The sequence below is a fragment of the Salvelinus fontinalis genome, chromosome 28, assembly GCF_029448725.1.
Source record: "Salvelinus fontinalis isolate EN_2023a chromosome 28, ASM2944872v1, whole genome shotgun sequence".
NCBI classification, from domain to species: Eukaryota; Metazoa; Chordata; class Actinopteri; order Salmoniformes; family Salmonidae; genus Salvelinus; species Salvelinus fontinalis.
The window spans coordinates 29599465-29614874 of record NC_074692.1 but is presented as its reverse complement, the minus strand read 5'-3'; the positions used below and the strand labels follow the sequence as shown (position 1 = coordinate 29614874).

The window sequence follows — 15410 nt, the reverse complement described above, 5'->3', positions numbered from 1 at the left end:
TGTCATTTACATTTAGAATGTGTGACGTTATGTATCTTTCAACACTATTGGTCTGAACTCATTTTGTTTTCAGATATATTTAACATAGTTAAAACTTTGACTTAAAACTTTTGAAAGTTTTTCGCCTAGTTCCTTATATTTCTTGAGCATACTGTATTTCTGCATATTGACATTGGATATAAATACTGTTTCTTGTCAAATATAATTCTCCAAATAACTGTACAAAATCATTAAACAAATGTAGGCTACTGTGCGTAATGGCTGTCAATTGATTGCTCGCGTCCGTTTGACCAACTATTACATATTTTTTTTGTTTGGTGTCAAGGCAAGGTCTTTGTTTTGACAAAGGAAGAGAAAGGCTAATGAAGGGGGTAGGGAAAGTTGAGCTGTGTTCTACGCAGTGGGTAATTGAGCACTTTGATTGACATGTGAGTGCCAAAAGGCGCAGACGCTTTCGGATTGGCCGAAGCACACTTCACAATTTCCTCTTGTTTCCAAGCTGCCATACCCCAGGCAGCTATCTTTACAGGCGGTTGTGTGAGTCAGTCGCAGCAGAAGGGAACAGAACAGCGGGGGTGCAACAAGAGGAGGCAGGAGTGGAGTTACACTGAAACCTGAAACTTTCTATTCAGAGAACATTTATCCACCGGACTCTTGGAGCTTTTCTCCATTTATTTTTTCTCTTGTAGCAAGTCTATTCTATACTGAAAGCTCCAGTGAGTTGCATTTTACTTTTATCCTGTAGACTCTCCTCTGTTGTGAACAATGAGATCCATTGAACCTTTGTGCCGTTGGAGAATCATCCCTCTGGCATTGACCATGGCAGTGGTGTCCATGAGCAGAGCCTCTGAGTATGAATACCTGAGCTGGAAATCGGACTTGTACAATGGTGGCCGCAGCTATGGCAAGCCTCCTCAGTGTGTGGATATCCCAGAGGACCTGCGGCTGTGCCACAATGTGGGCTACAACCAGATGCTGCTGCCTAACCTACTGGAGCATGAGACTATGGCTGAGGTGAAGCAGCAGGCGGGCAGCTGGGTGCCCCTGGTGCATAAGAGCTGCCACCCGGGTACCCAGGTGTTCCTCTGCTCCCTGTTTGCCCCAGTGTGCCTGGAGCGCCCCATATACCCCTGCCGCTGGCTGTGTGAGGCTGTACGGGATGGCTGCACCCCTATCATGGAGTCCTTCGGCTTCCCCTGGCCTGAGATGCTCACCTGTGACAAGTTTCCCCAGGATGACGTGTGCATTGCCATGACTGCACCCAACGCCACTGAAGCTACCAAGCCCACAGGTAAGGTTATACCTACTTACCTACCTTCCTACCTACCTATCAGCAGGCATCATGCCTGTCATCATATCTATATACATAATTACATATAAAATCCCTATGTGATTTCTAAGATCTCTCAGCCTGGTACCAGATCTGAAACTGAGCCATTGCTTGGCATAATGCTTAAATAACTGAGGCGTTGGCTAGGAGTTTGTAAGCTGTATTGTTCAATTGACAGTTTTTATTATGATTTATTTTCAATTTTATAAACATTTTTGAATCAATTTTGTGGATAAAACATGATAATATGTAATAATCCTTATCAAATATCTGGATTGGGCAACACAAACTAATGTGAACACCATATTATGCTATAGGGCAGGCTCAACATATTATGCTATAGGGCAGGCTATATAGAGCTGCAGTACTTGACTGAACACTCAGTCACTGCTTTGACATGGTGTGAGAATCAACACCCATGCAGTTCTACAGGCAGCAGAATGTTGTTTCAGGGGTTCAAATCTGTTTGTTGATCTCAAACCTCATGCAAATGATCATTCCCAACCTTTTGGGATCATTTTTCCCACGACTGCTTAGATTATTTCTCGATTAGATTATCTCAAAGAATATAAGAGTGAGATAGTAAAGCATTTATTTCGTTAGTTCATAGCAATATACGCTTCTCTGTCTGTACCAAGAGATAACCTCTCTTCCGAGCAAATGTTAAGTTGCTCGCTATTGACAAACAAGTTATATTGTAAAACTTCTTAAACAGATGGTAGCAATTTATTTCAAGGTGTTTGTTGAATACTGGGAGTCCAGCCAAATAACTAATACATCTATTAATGACCATTTTGTATTGACCTCTCAACCACTGACCTCTTCCTTTAGAACCCCCAAGAATGTTGCATAGGGCAATTCCACAGTAACAGAGTGAGTGATGCTGAGACTCCAATTTTTCACTTTATAATGTATGTTAAAACCTCTACCGCTTCTCTCTCCCGTATCCGGGATCCTCCTCATCAAATAAACTGACTAGCATAGCCTGGCCTAACGGGACAGGGATATAATATAATTTTCATGAAATCACAAGTCCAATACAGCAAATGAAAGATAAACATCTTGTGAATCCAGCCATCATTTCCGATTTGTAAAATGTTTTACAGCGAAAACACAATATGTATTTCTATTAGCTAACCACAATAGCCAACACACAACCGCATATTTTCTATTTCACACAACCGCATGTTTCTAGCGCATAGGTAGCTTTCACAAAACCGACAAAATAGAGATAAAATTAGTCACTAACCAAGAAACAACTTCATCAGATGACAGTCTTATAACATGTTATACAATACATTTATGTTTTGTTTGAAAATGTGCATATTTGAGGTATAAATCATAGTTTTACATTGCAGCTACCATCAAAAATATCACCAAAGCAGCCAGAATAATTACAGAGAGCGACGTGAAATAACTAAATACTCATCATAAAACATTTATGAAAAATACATGGTGTACAGCAAATGAAAGATAAACATCTTGTGAATCCAGCCAATATTTCCAATTTTTTAAGTGTTTTACAGCGAAAACACAATATAGCATTATATTAGCTTACCACATTAGCCAAACACACGAACACATTTATTCACCGCAAAAGGTAGCTTTCGCAAAAACCAGCAAAAGATATAAAATGAATCACTAAACTTGAACAAATTCATCAGATGAGTCTTATAACATCATGTTATACAATACAATTATGTTTTGTTCGAAAATGTGCATATTTAGAGCTACAAATCCTGATTATACATTGTGAATACGTAGCATCGATTCACCAGAATCTCCAGAGATATTTTGGACACTCACCTAATCTGACCAAAGAACTCATTATAAACTTTACATAAAAATACTTGTTGTATGGCAAACGAAAGATACACTGGTTCTTAATGCAACCGCTGTGTTAGATTATTAAAAATAACTTTACCATAACATACAGCTTGCGTTATTGCGAGACAGTGCTCACCAAAACTGCGGAGAATAGGACTCAACATTTTACACAGAAATACGAAATAACATCATAAATTGTTCTTACTTTTGTTGAGCTTCCATCAGAATGTTGTACAAGGAGTCCTTGGTCCAGAATAAATTGTTGTTTGGTTTTAGAATGTCCATTTCTTCTGTCGAATTAGCAACCTTGGCTAGCCATGTGGAGCGAACATGCCCATCAACTCTTGGCTCAAAGAATGGAAAATTCCAAAAGTCCCAATAAACGTTGAATAAACTGATAAAACTCGGTTGAGAAAACCTACTTTATGATGTTATTATCACATGTATCAAATAAAATCAGAGCCGGAGATATTCGCCGTGTATACGTAACGCTTTTCAGAAGCCAATGTCGAGCTCCGCGGCGCGCCTTGGTAGACAAAGAAAATTCCTGACCCGCCACTCCAAAAGCTCTTGTTCGGCCTCAAATCAAGCTAGACACCCCATTCCACCTTCCACTGCCTGTTGACATCTAGTGGAAGGCGTATGAAGTGCATGCATATCGATAAATATAAGGCAATTGAATAGGCAGGCCCTGAAACAGAGCCTCGTTTTCAGATTTTTCACTTCCTACATGGAAGTTTGCTGCAAAATGAGTTCTGTTTTACTCACAGACATAATTCAAACAGTTTTAGAAACTTGAGAGTGTTTTCTATCCAATAGTAATAATAATATGCATATTGTATGATCTAGAAAAGAGTACGAGGCCGTTTCATTTGGGCACGATTTTTTCCAAAGTGAAAACAGCGCCACCCTATTGACAAGAAGTTTTAACCAATGATTGCAAAGTTAAACAAACCTAGGGACTACTTTTAACAATTTCCACAGAACATTTTACAAAAACACATTTATGGCTAAACTCACCAAAGGTGAGTGTGTCATTTATTTTAGAATGCATTGTTTTGAATTGTAATGACCCAGCTGGGCATGCAGGCGATTGGTGGTCTTTACCATACTGTACATGCTACAGTGCCTTCCAAAAGTATTCATCCCCCTTGGCGTTTTTCCTATTTTGTTGCATTACAACCTGTAATTTGAATTAACTTTTTATTTGGATTGCATGTAATGGACATACACAAAATAGTGCAAATTGGGGATGTGAAATGAAAAAAATAACTTAAAAAATAAAAAATAAAAATAAAAAAAAAGCGGAAAAGTGGTGCGTGCGTTTGTATTCATCCCCTTTGCTATGAAGCCCCTAAATAAGATCTGTTGCACCCAATTACCTTCAGAAGGCACATAATTAGTTAGATTGCACACAGGTGGATTTAAGTGTCACATGATCTGTCACATGATCTCAGTGTATGTATACACCTGTTCTGAAAGGCCCCAGAGTCTGCAACACCACTAAGCAAGGGTCACCACCAAGCAAGCGGCACCATGAAGACCAAGGAGCTCTCCAAACAGGTCAGGGACAAGGTTGTGGAGAAGTACAGAACAGGGTTGGGTTATAAAAAAAGATCAGAAACTTTGAACATCCCACGGAGCACCATTAAATCCATTCTAAAAAAATTGAAAGAGTATGGCACCACAACAAACCTGCCAAGAGAGGGCCGCCAACCAAAACTCACAGACCAGGCATGGAGGGCATTAATCAGAGGCAACAAAGAGACCAAAGATAACCCCGAAGAAGCTGCAAAGCTCCACAGCGGAGATTGGAGTATCTATCCATATGACCAGTTTAAGCCGTACACTCCACAGAGCTGGGCTTTACGGAGGAGTGGCCAGAAAAAAGCCATGGCTTAAAGAAAAAAAGTAAGTAAGCGCATTTGGTGTTCACCAAAAGGCATGTGGGAGACTCCCCAAACATATGGAAGAAGGTACTCTGGTCAGATGAGACTAAAATGTAGCTTTTTGTCCAACAAGGAAAATGTTATGTCTGGCGCAAACCCAACACCATATCACCCCGAGAACACCATGCCCACAGTGAAGCATGGTGGTGGCAGCATCATGCTGTGGGGATGTTTTTCATCGGCAGGGACTGGGAAACTGGTCAGAATTGAAGGAATGATGGATGATGCTAAATAAAGGGAAATTCTTGAGGGAAACGTGTTTCAGTCTTCCAGAGATTTGAGACTGGAACGGAGGTTCACCTTCCAGCAGGACAATGACCCTAAACATACTGCTAAAGCAACACTCAATTGGTTTTAAGGGGAAACATTTAAATGTCTTGGAATGGCCTAGTCAAAGCCCAGACCTCAATCCAATTGAGAATATGTGGTATGACTTAAAGATTGCTGTACACCAGCGAAACCCATCCAACTTGAAGGAGCTGGAGCAGTTTTGCCTTGAAGAATGGGCAAAAATCCCAGTGGCTAGATGTGCCAAGCTTATAGAGACATATCCCAAGAGACTTGCAGCTGTAATTGCTGCAAAAGGTGGCTCTACAAAGTATTGACTTTAGGGGGGTGAATAGTTACGCACCCTCAAGTTTTCTATTTTTTTGTCTTATTTCTTGTTTGTTTCACAACAAAATATATTTTGCATCTTCAAAGTGTTAGGCTTGTTGTGTGAATCAAACGATACAACCCCCCCAAAAATCTATTTTAATTCCAGGTTGTAAGGCATCAAAATAGGAAAAATGCCATGGGCTACTTACTTTTGCAAGCCACTGTAAATTAGACCAGTTCATTCACTTATTGAAACACAACATCACTATAAACAAAGATGATTGGAGATATGGACTATCCATACAGTCACTGCTCTGCCTGTCCCGTCCTTTCCACCGCCTCGCTCTGTTTGCTCTGCCCAGCCGCTTCTGGTGAAGAGCAGTGCAGATGCAAAGCTTGGTAACAGAATGACTGTTTGTGCTGTGATTCTGTTACCAAGAATTTGCACTGTTCTTCAAGTAAAATGTGTTTTTGTCAAATGTTCAGTAGAAATTATTAAAAGTAGTCATTGTGCATATAGTTGTATTGTTTGTTTAACTTTGCAATCATTGGTTTTTGTTTGACATACATTTTAAAGTGAAGAATTTGAGTCTCAGCATCACGTTGTTCATGTGAAATTACCCTATAGCTTAATTTGAAGAGCAGATACAGTGGTATTTCTAAGAGTGAATACCAGAGGGACAATGATGAGAGATAAAAAATACAGGCCATGTCAATTTCGCTAATGTAATAAACGGTGTTTCAAGGTTACAGTGAACTCCAAAAGACCATAGGCCCGTGCTGCCTTTCTGTCTAGGGCTCTGGTCAAAAGTAGTGCACTATAAAGGGAAATGAGTGCCATTTGGGATGCAGATTCAGTTTCTGGACTGAGTTATGGTCAAAAGGACAATATTTACCTAATAGCTTGGTAGTAACAATGGTTTAGATATGTTTTGTAAACAAACAAAAATCACGAAAATACAACAGAAATAGATGCTGCAGAAGGCCTTTCACAATGAAAGGACAAGTTTTGTCTAAAATTCTTGTTCCTGCCATGGGTTGTAGTATTTTATTGCCATAGGAATTAGTAGGATGTCTCTTGGAGCGAGTTGGAAATTCAGCTCTGCTCTTTAAGTAGAGGTGTCCCAGAGAAAGGGAAGTACAACCACCTCATCCAGATTTGCTAATAAATTAAAAGGGACTTTCCATTATCAACCTCCTTACGTTTTGATCTACATTGTATAACATATGCATGCTGCAAAACAGTGTTCAAACATTTCCTCCATTCTGAACATGAATGACTCGTCCGACAGCAGGATTACAGGATTGATATGGTGACTGGTGACTTAACAGTCCAGCACCCGATGGAGAGGTCTTTCTCACTCCATGGTGCTGCAGTTACACCGCACTTACTGTATATCTGAGGTAGTCCCTCTGTTACTGGGACGTGTTGGGTTGAGGGGGGGCCAACATGCTGGTGTTTGTGGAGCCAACATGGTGGTGTGTGTACTGTTCGGGCAGTATCCCAGCAGCATGAGAAAAGTCTCCTGTTGGAGCTTTGGGACCACACAGAGATCCACAATGTGTGCCACAAAGGCTCTCGTCAAAAGCAGTGCACTACATATGGAATAAGGTGCCATTTGGAACGCATGCCCTTACGTTGACGACTTTGTGCAAATCTAATTCGTTTTCCACATTTATTCAACGTCATCCTTGATTTTTTTGTCTTGAAATGATGTGGAAACAACATTGATTCAACCAGGTTTTGCCCAGTGGGTCATGTATTTTTAGAAAGTTATTTAAAGAGCCTCTCCACTGCTGCTGCACATGTATGAAGCAAGCAGTAATTGATTTAGAGTAGAAACAAGATGAAATAGAAAATAGTGACTCTGACTCTGTAAACAGTGCCTGTTTTCACAAGCTCTTTCCACCTGGGTGTAACTTTCACAAGGTTTTGTCAAACACACGTCATGGACAAGTAGCAATCACAACAAAACAGGATAAGTGTGTGTTAATATATTTTGATTTATATTTCACCATCTGTTTCATTTGTTTAGAGTTTAGATGTTAAACCTTGCAGCCTTCCAAATGTTGTTCGAGAAAGAACAGAAAAGTTATCAGAAAATTCATGAACATCACTTGACAAAGACACTACCAATAGTTGTTGCACTATACAGTCACAATCGTTCATTGTTTTAAATCATAATGTCAAAATATTCTAAACATTTCATGTAACTTGGCTCCTGTAACTGAAAATAAATATCGAACCCTGAGTGGAACATCTGCACAGTCAGTGCTTACAGTGGCAAGAAAAAGTATGTGAACCCTTTGGAAATACCTGGATTTCTGCATAAATTGGTCATAAAATTTGATCTGATCTTCACATAGGTCACAACAATAGACAAACACAGTCTACTTAAATTAATAACACACAAACAATGATACGTTTTCATGTCTTTATTGAACACACCATGTAAACATTCACAGTGCAGGGTCGAAAAAGTACGTGAACCCTTGGATTTAATAACTGCTTGACCCTCCTTTGGCGGCAATAACCTCAACCAAACGTTTTCTGTAGTTGCGGATCAGGCCTTCACAATGGTCAGGAAGAATTTTGGACCATTCCTCCTTTACAAAACTGTTTCAGTTCAGCAATATTCTTAGAATGTCTGGTGTGAACTGCTCTCTTGAGGTCATGCCACAGCATCTCAATTGGGTTGAGGTCAAGACTCTGACTGGGCCACTCGAGAAGGAATATTTTCTTCTGTTGAATCCATTCTGTTGTTGATTTACTTCTGTGTTTTGGGTCGTTGTCTTGTTGCATCACCCAACTTCTGAGCTTCAATTGGCGGATAGATAGCCTAACATTCTCCTGAAAAATGTCTTGATACACTTGGGAATTAATTTTTCCGCCGATGATAGCAAGCTGTCCAGGCCCTGAGGAAGCAAAGCAGCCCCAAACCATGATGCTGTCACGGCCGTCGAAAGAACTGGACCAAGGTGCAGCGTGGTGAGCGTACATATTCCTTTTATTTAGAATGACGCCGACAAAACAATAAACAATACCAAAACAACCGTGACGCTTAAGGGCATATAGTGCCACAAACAAAGACAACTTACCACACAGAAAGGAGGGAAAAGGGCTACCTAAGTATGGTTCTCAATCAGAGACAACGATAGACAGCTGTCCCTGATTGAGAACCATACCCGACCAAAACAAAGAAATACAAAAACTTAGAAAATAGAACAGAATGCCCACCCAAATCACACCCCGACCAAACCCAAAATAGAGACATAAAAGCCTCTCTAAAGTCAGGGTGTGACAGATTCTCCCTCCACCATACTTTACAGTTGGGATGAGGTTTTGATGGTGGTGTTCTGTGCCTTTTTTTCTCCACACATAGTGTTATGTGTTTCTTCCAAACAACTCAACTGTAGTTTAATCTGTCCACAGAATATTTTGCCAGTAGCGCTGTGGAACATCCAGGTGCACTTTTGCAAACTTCAGATGTGCAGCAATGTTTTTGTTTCATGGGTTGGGTCCCAAGAACACCATTCTTGTTTAGTGTTTTACGTATCGTAGACTCGTCAACAGAGATGTTAGGATATTCAAGAGATTTCTGTAAGTCTTTAGCTGACACTCTAGGATTTTTCTTAGCCTCATTGAGCATTCTGCGCTGTGCTCTTGCAGTCATCGTTGCAGGACAGCTACTCCTAGGGAGAATAGCAACAGTGCTGAGCTTTCTCCATTTATAGACAATTTATCTTACTGTGGACTGATGAACATCAAGGCTTTAAGAGATACTTGTGTAACCCTTTCCAGATTTATGCAGGTCAACAATGCTTAACCTTAGGTCTTCTGAGATTTATTTTGTTTGTTTGGCAATGGCAATGAATAGCAAACTCAAATTTTGTGAGTTTTTTTATAGGGAAAGGCAGCTCTAACCAACATCTCCAATCTCGTCTCATTGATTGGTCTCCAGGTTAGCTGGCTCCTGACTCCAATTAGCTGTTGGAGAAGTCATTAGCCTAGGGGTTCACATACTTTTTCCAACCTACACTGTGAATGTTTAAATTATGTATTCAATATAGACAAGACAAATACAATAATTTGTGTGTAATTTGTTTAAGCACACTATGTTTGTCTATTACTGTGGCTGAGATTCAGATCAGATAAAATTTGATGACCAATCCAGAAATCCAGGTAATTCCAAAGGGTTCACATACTTTTTCTTCGGAATCTGTTCTGACAATGAAGGCCTAATCTTCCTTAAAAGCCTCAAGTAACAGGGAATGTGTATGTACAGTTGAAGTCGGAAGTTTACATACACCTTAGCCAAATACATTTAAACTCAGTTTTTCACAATTCCTGACATTTAATCCTAGTAAAAATTCCCTGTCTTAGGTCAGTTAGGATCACCACTTTATTTTAAGAATGTGAAATGTCAGAATGTTAGTAGAGAGAATTATTTGTTTCAGCTTTAATATCTTTCATCACATTCCCAGTGGGTCAGAAGTTTACATACACTCAATTTGTATTTGGTAGCATTGCTTTAAATTGTTTAACGTGGGTCAAACGTTTCGGGTAGCCTTCCACAAGCTGCCCACACACAATAAGTTGGGTGAATTTTGTCCCACCTCTCCTGACAGAGCTGTTGTAACTGAGTCAGATTTGTAGGCCTCCTTGCTCGCAAACGCTTTTTCAGTTCTGCCCACACATTTTCTATAGGATTGAGGTCAGGGCTTTGTGATGGCCACTCCAATACCTTGACTTTGTTGTCCTTAAACAATTTTGCCACAACTTTGGAAGTATGCTTGGGGTCATTGTACATTTGGAAGACCCATTTGCGACCAAGCTTTAACTTCCTGACTGATGTCTTGAGATGTTGCTTCAAAATATCCACATAATTTTCTTCCCTCATGATGCCATCTATTTTGTGAAGTGCACCAGTCCCTCCTGCAGCAAAACACCCCCACAACATGATGCTGCCACCGCCGTGCTTCACGGTTGGGATGGTGTTCTTCGGCTTGCAAGCTTCCCCCTTTTTCCTCCAAACATAACGATGGTCATTATGACCAAACAGTTCTATTTTTGTTTCATAAGACCAGAGGACATTTCTCCAAAAAGTACGATCTTTGTCCCCGTGTGCAGTTGCAAACCGTAGTCTGTCTTTTTTATGGCGGTTTTGGAGCAGTGGCTTCTTCCTTGCTGAGCGGCCTTTCAGGTTATGTCGATATAGGACTCGTTTTACTGTTGATATATATACTTTTGTACCTGTTTCCTCCAGCATCTTCACAAAGTCCATTGCTGTTGTTCTGGGATTGATTTGCCCTTTTCGCACCAAAGTACGTTCATCTCTAGGAGACGCGTGAGCGGTATGTCCCATGGTGTTTATACTTGCGTACTATTGTTTGTACAGATGAACGTGGTACTTTCAGGCATTTGGAAATTGCTCCCAAGGATGAAAGAGACTTGTAGTGGTCTACAATTTTTTTTCTGAGGTCTTGGCTGATTTCTTTTGATTTTCCCTTGATGTCAAGCAAAGAGGCACTGAGTTTGAAGGTAGGCCTTGAAATACATCTACAGGTACATCTCCAATAGGCCAATTTACATAATTTGAGTCAATCAGAAGCTTCTAAAGCCATGACATAATTTTCTGGAATTTTCCAAGCTGTTTAAAGACACAGTCAACTTAGTTAATGTTAACTTCTGATCCTCTGGAATTGTGATATAGTGAATTATAAGTGAAATAATCTGTCTGTAAACAAAAAAAAATGAAAATAATTACCTGTGTTACGCACAAAGTAGATGTCCTAACCGACTTGCCAAATCTTTAGTTTGTTAACAAGAAATTTGTGTAGTGGTTGAAAAATCTATTTTTATGACCTAAGTGTATGTAAACTTCCGACTTCAACTGTATGTGTATCTGCGTGTGTGCGTGGCTGTGTGCGCGTTAGGGCTGTGACAGTCATAGAATTTGGAATGATGATAATTGGCCACTCAAATGACCACATTTTCTCCTGTCCTCTGCATGTGCTGCCATAGAAATATAAAGGGGTGGCCCGATTTCAAGTCAATGGTGGCATAATGGGTGGACTGGCGGCCATTGCGAGTGTACCCGTAGGAGCAAAGCAGGAAGTAAAAGCAGGAAGTGTACCCATGAATACAGTATGTGCTGTGATTTGTTGATTCAACTCAACTGACATTACAAAAAATACATTCTATTGCATGAGCCACATCAGTTAGCATAATTTGAATGAACAGTCTAAATTATCATGTACATTTTTGCATACCACAATACCAGTCTTCAGTCAGCTGTTTTTCCCAAAAACGAAAGACTGTTGATGATGGTGATTTTATTTTCATGACGGCGGTCTTCATCCATAACCGTAAGTTATTATTATGAATTAGCCTTTTAAAATGATAAACTTGGATTAGCTAACACAACATGCCATTGGGACACAGGAGTGATGGTTGCTGATAATGGGCCTCTGTACGCCTATGCAGATATTCCATTAAAAATCAGCCGTTTCCAGCTGCAGTAGTCATTTATAACATTAACAATGTTTACACTGTATTTCTGATCATTTTGATGTTATTTTAATGGACAAAAAAAGTGGTTTTCTTTTAAAACAAGGACATTTCTAAGTGACCCTAAACTTTTGAACTGTACTGTAGGTGTTTACATAAGATTTTGTCTGCAAGACTGATGTGAAGCACAGGCAGGGAGATAGGTGGTAAAGCAGTGTTACTACCATGGGAAATGAGCTGATGTTGAAGTAAATAGAGGTGTGAACAATGCAAGGGTCTGTTAGGGATTCAGTTGTATTGCCTGACAGCTGTTTGGATTGGTAGGTATTCTAGAATCCTGTTTGGAGGATACTGGATTTCCTGCTTATCCTTTCAGTTTTGGTAAATTTTTGTCAGAGCTATGTTAACTGGTAGATTACTGTATCAGTGCTACATGTCTTACCCTCTAAATAGACTGTCTCTCCTCCCTCCCTTTCACAGGTTATTCCCCCATATGTCCCCCATGTGACAATGAAATGAAAACAGACATCATTCTAGAGCACATGTGTGCCAGCGAGTTTGGTAAGCTTCTCCTAACCGTAACACTACCATTTACATACCGAGGATACACATGCACACACACGTTTTGTCATGACATGTTTTCCTATGGGCAACCATACCTGTGGATCATGTTTGCCAACACCACAGGATAGTAGCCTATACACCTGGAACCACATACAGTAGGCTACAGCAGTATGTTTATCCTTACAGCTCTGGAATATATGTCCCAGACAGACCTAATGATCCCTTCCTCCCACCCACCTTATGTCGACAAAGTACATAGTAAAATATTTACATATCAAGCTTAGAGAAGTTAAAGTGACACTCTTGTCACTAGGTTTGCTTACTTACATGCATTCCCGACTGCATTCCCGACAGTAATGAGCTTGGAGCTTTATCCCAGCTATAGATGATGGCCCATAGCACCGCACAGTCATCTCTTTGTATGATCTTAAAAGTGAGGTCTTTAGTGGGGTCAACCAGTCTATTGGAAATAGAAGGGTTCTGTAAGAAAAACAGAAAAAGGGATCAGTTCGACATTAAGTATCATAGAGGCTCATGGATTTAGTTCCAGCTGACTGTACAAGGTGAAGAAAGAAAACAAAACCACCTTCTTCCACTACTCTATAGCATAAAAATGCGTTACTAGCCTAGCGATGAACAAGCATAAACATGCTTTACTAGCATAGCGATGAACGAGCATTAACATGCTTTACTAGCATAGTGATGAATGAGCATAAACTTGCTTTACTAGCATAGCGATGAACGAGCATAAACATGCTTTACTAGCATAGTGGTGAATGAGCATAAACATGCTTTACTAGCATAGTGATGAATGAGCATAAACATGCTTTACTAGCATAGTGATGAATGAGCATAAACATGCTTTACTAGCATAGTGATGATTGAGCATAAACATGCTTTACTAGGATAGTGATGAATGAGCATAAACATGCTTTACTAGCATAGTGATGAATGAGCATAAACATGCTTTACTAGCATAGTGATGAATGAGCATAAACATGCTTTACTAGCATAGTGATGAATGAGCATAAACATGCTTTACTAGCATAGTGATGAATGAGTATAAACATGCTTTACTAGCATAGTGATGATTGAGCATAAACATGCTTTACTAGCATATTGATGAATGAGCATAAACATGCTTTACTAGCATAGTGATGATTGAGCATAAACATGCTTTACTAGCATATTGATGAATGAGCATAAACATGCTTTACTAGGATAGCGATGAACGAGCATTAACATGCTTTACTAGCATAGCGATGAACGAGCATTAACATGCTTTACTAGCATAGTGATGAATGAGCATAAACTTGCTTTACTAGCATAGCGATGAACGAGCATAAACATGCTTTACTAGCATAGTGGTGAATGAGCATAAACATGCTTTACTAGCATAGTGATGAATGAGCATAAACATGCTTTACTAGCATAGTGATGAATGAGCATAAACATGCTTTACTAGCATATTGATGAATGAGCATAAACATGCTTTACTAGCATAGTGATGATTGAGCATAAACATGCTTTACTAGGATAGTGATGAATGAGCATAAACATGCTTTACTAGCATAGTGGTGAATGAGCATAAACATGCTTTACTAGCATAGTGATGATTGAGCATAAACATGCTTTACTAGCATAGTGATGATTGAGCATAAACATGCTTTACTAGGATAGTGATGAATGAGCATAAACATGCTTTACGTTTCAAAGGTCATAGCATATTTTTACAAAGAATAGTTTCATTTTCAAGAAGATTTGCTCAATTTCATGCTTGTTGGATGGATGGGACATTGTTTCATTATCGGAGAAATTATGTGGCTTTGACCAACATTTCACAGAGCCTACTCTCAGACAGTGCTCAGAGTAGTTGTTCTGTCTGAGTATTTTATTTATTTCACCTTTATTTAACCAGGTAGGCCAGTTGAGAACAAAGTTCTCATTTACAACTGCGACCTGGCCAAGATAAAGCAAAGCAGAGCGACACAAACAACAACACAGTGTTACACATGGAATAAACAAACGTACAGTCAATAACACAATAGAAAAGTCTATATACAGTGTGTGCAAATGAGGTAAGATTAGGGAGGTAAGGCAATAAATAGGCTATAGTGGCGAAATAATTACAATTTAGCAATTAAACACCGGAGTGACAGATGTGCAGAAGATGAATGTGCAAGTAGAGATACTGGGGTGCAAAGGAGCAAAAAAATAAATAACAATATGGGGAAGAGGTAGTTGGGCTATGTACAGGTGCAATGATCCTGTAAGCTGCTCTGACAGCTGATGCTTAAAGTTAGTGAGGGAGATATGAGTCTCCAGCTTCAGTGATTTTTGCATTTCGTTCCAGTCATTGGCAGCAGAGAACTGGAAGGAAAGGCGGCTAAAGGAGGAATTGGCTTTGGGGGTGACCAGTGAAATATACCTGCTGGAGCACGTGCTACGGGTGGGTGCTGCTATGGTGACCAGTGAGCTGAGATAAGGTGGGCTTTACCTAGGAAATACTTATAGATGACCTGGAGCCAGTGGGTTTGGTGACGAATATGAAGCAAGGGCCAGCCAACGAGAGCATACAAGTCGCAGTGGTGGGTAATATATTGGGCTTTGGTGACAAAACGGATGGCACTGT

The 15410-nt window shown here is 39.9% G+C and overlaps 1 protein-coding gene across 2 annotated transcripts in view; it reads left to right on the top strand.

The window, feature by feature from the left end:
• The first annotated feature begins 496 nt into the window (after positions 1–496).
• LOC129826567 (secreted frizzled-related protein 1-like) overlaps positions 497–15410 on the top strand; it is a 37013-nt gene continuing 22099 nt past the window's right edge. The window contains exons 1-2 of one of the 2 annotated variants that reach the window (XM_055887451.1): positions 497–1291; positions 12695–12775. In XM_055887451.1, the coding sequence (XP_055743426.1) occupies positions 766–1291; positions 12695–12775 (607 nt within the window). In that variant the 5' untranslated portion in view covers positions 497–765. The remainder of the gene's footprint in view (positions 1292–12694; positions 12776–15410) is intronic. The other variant, XM_055887453.1, reaches the window with a different exon arrangement.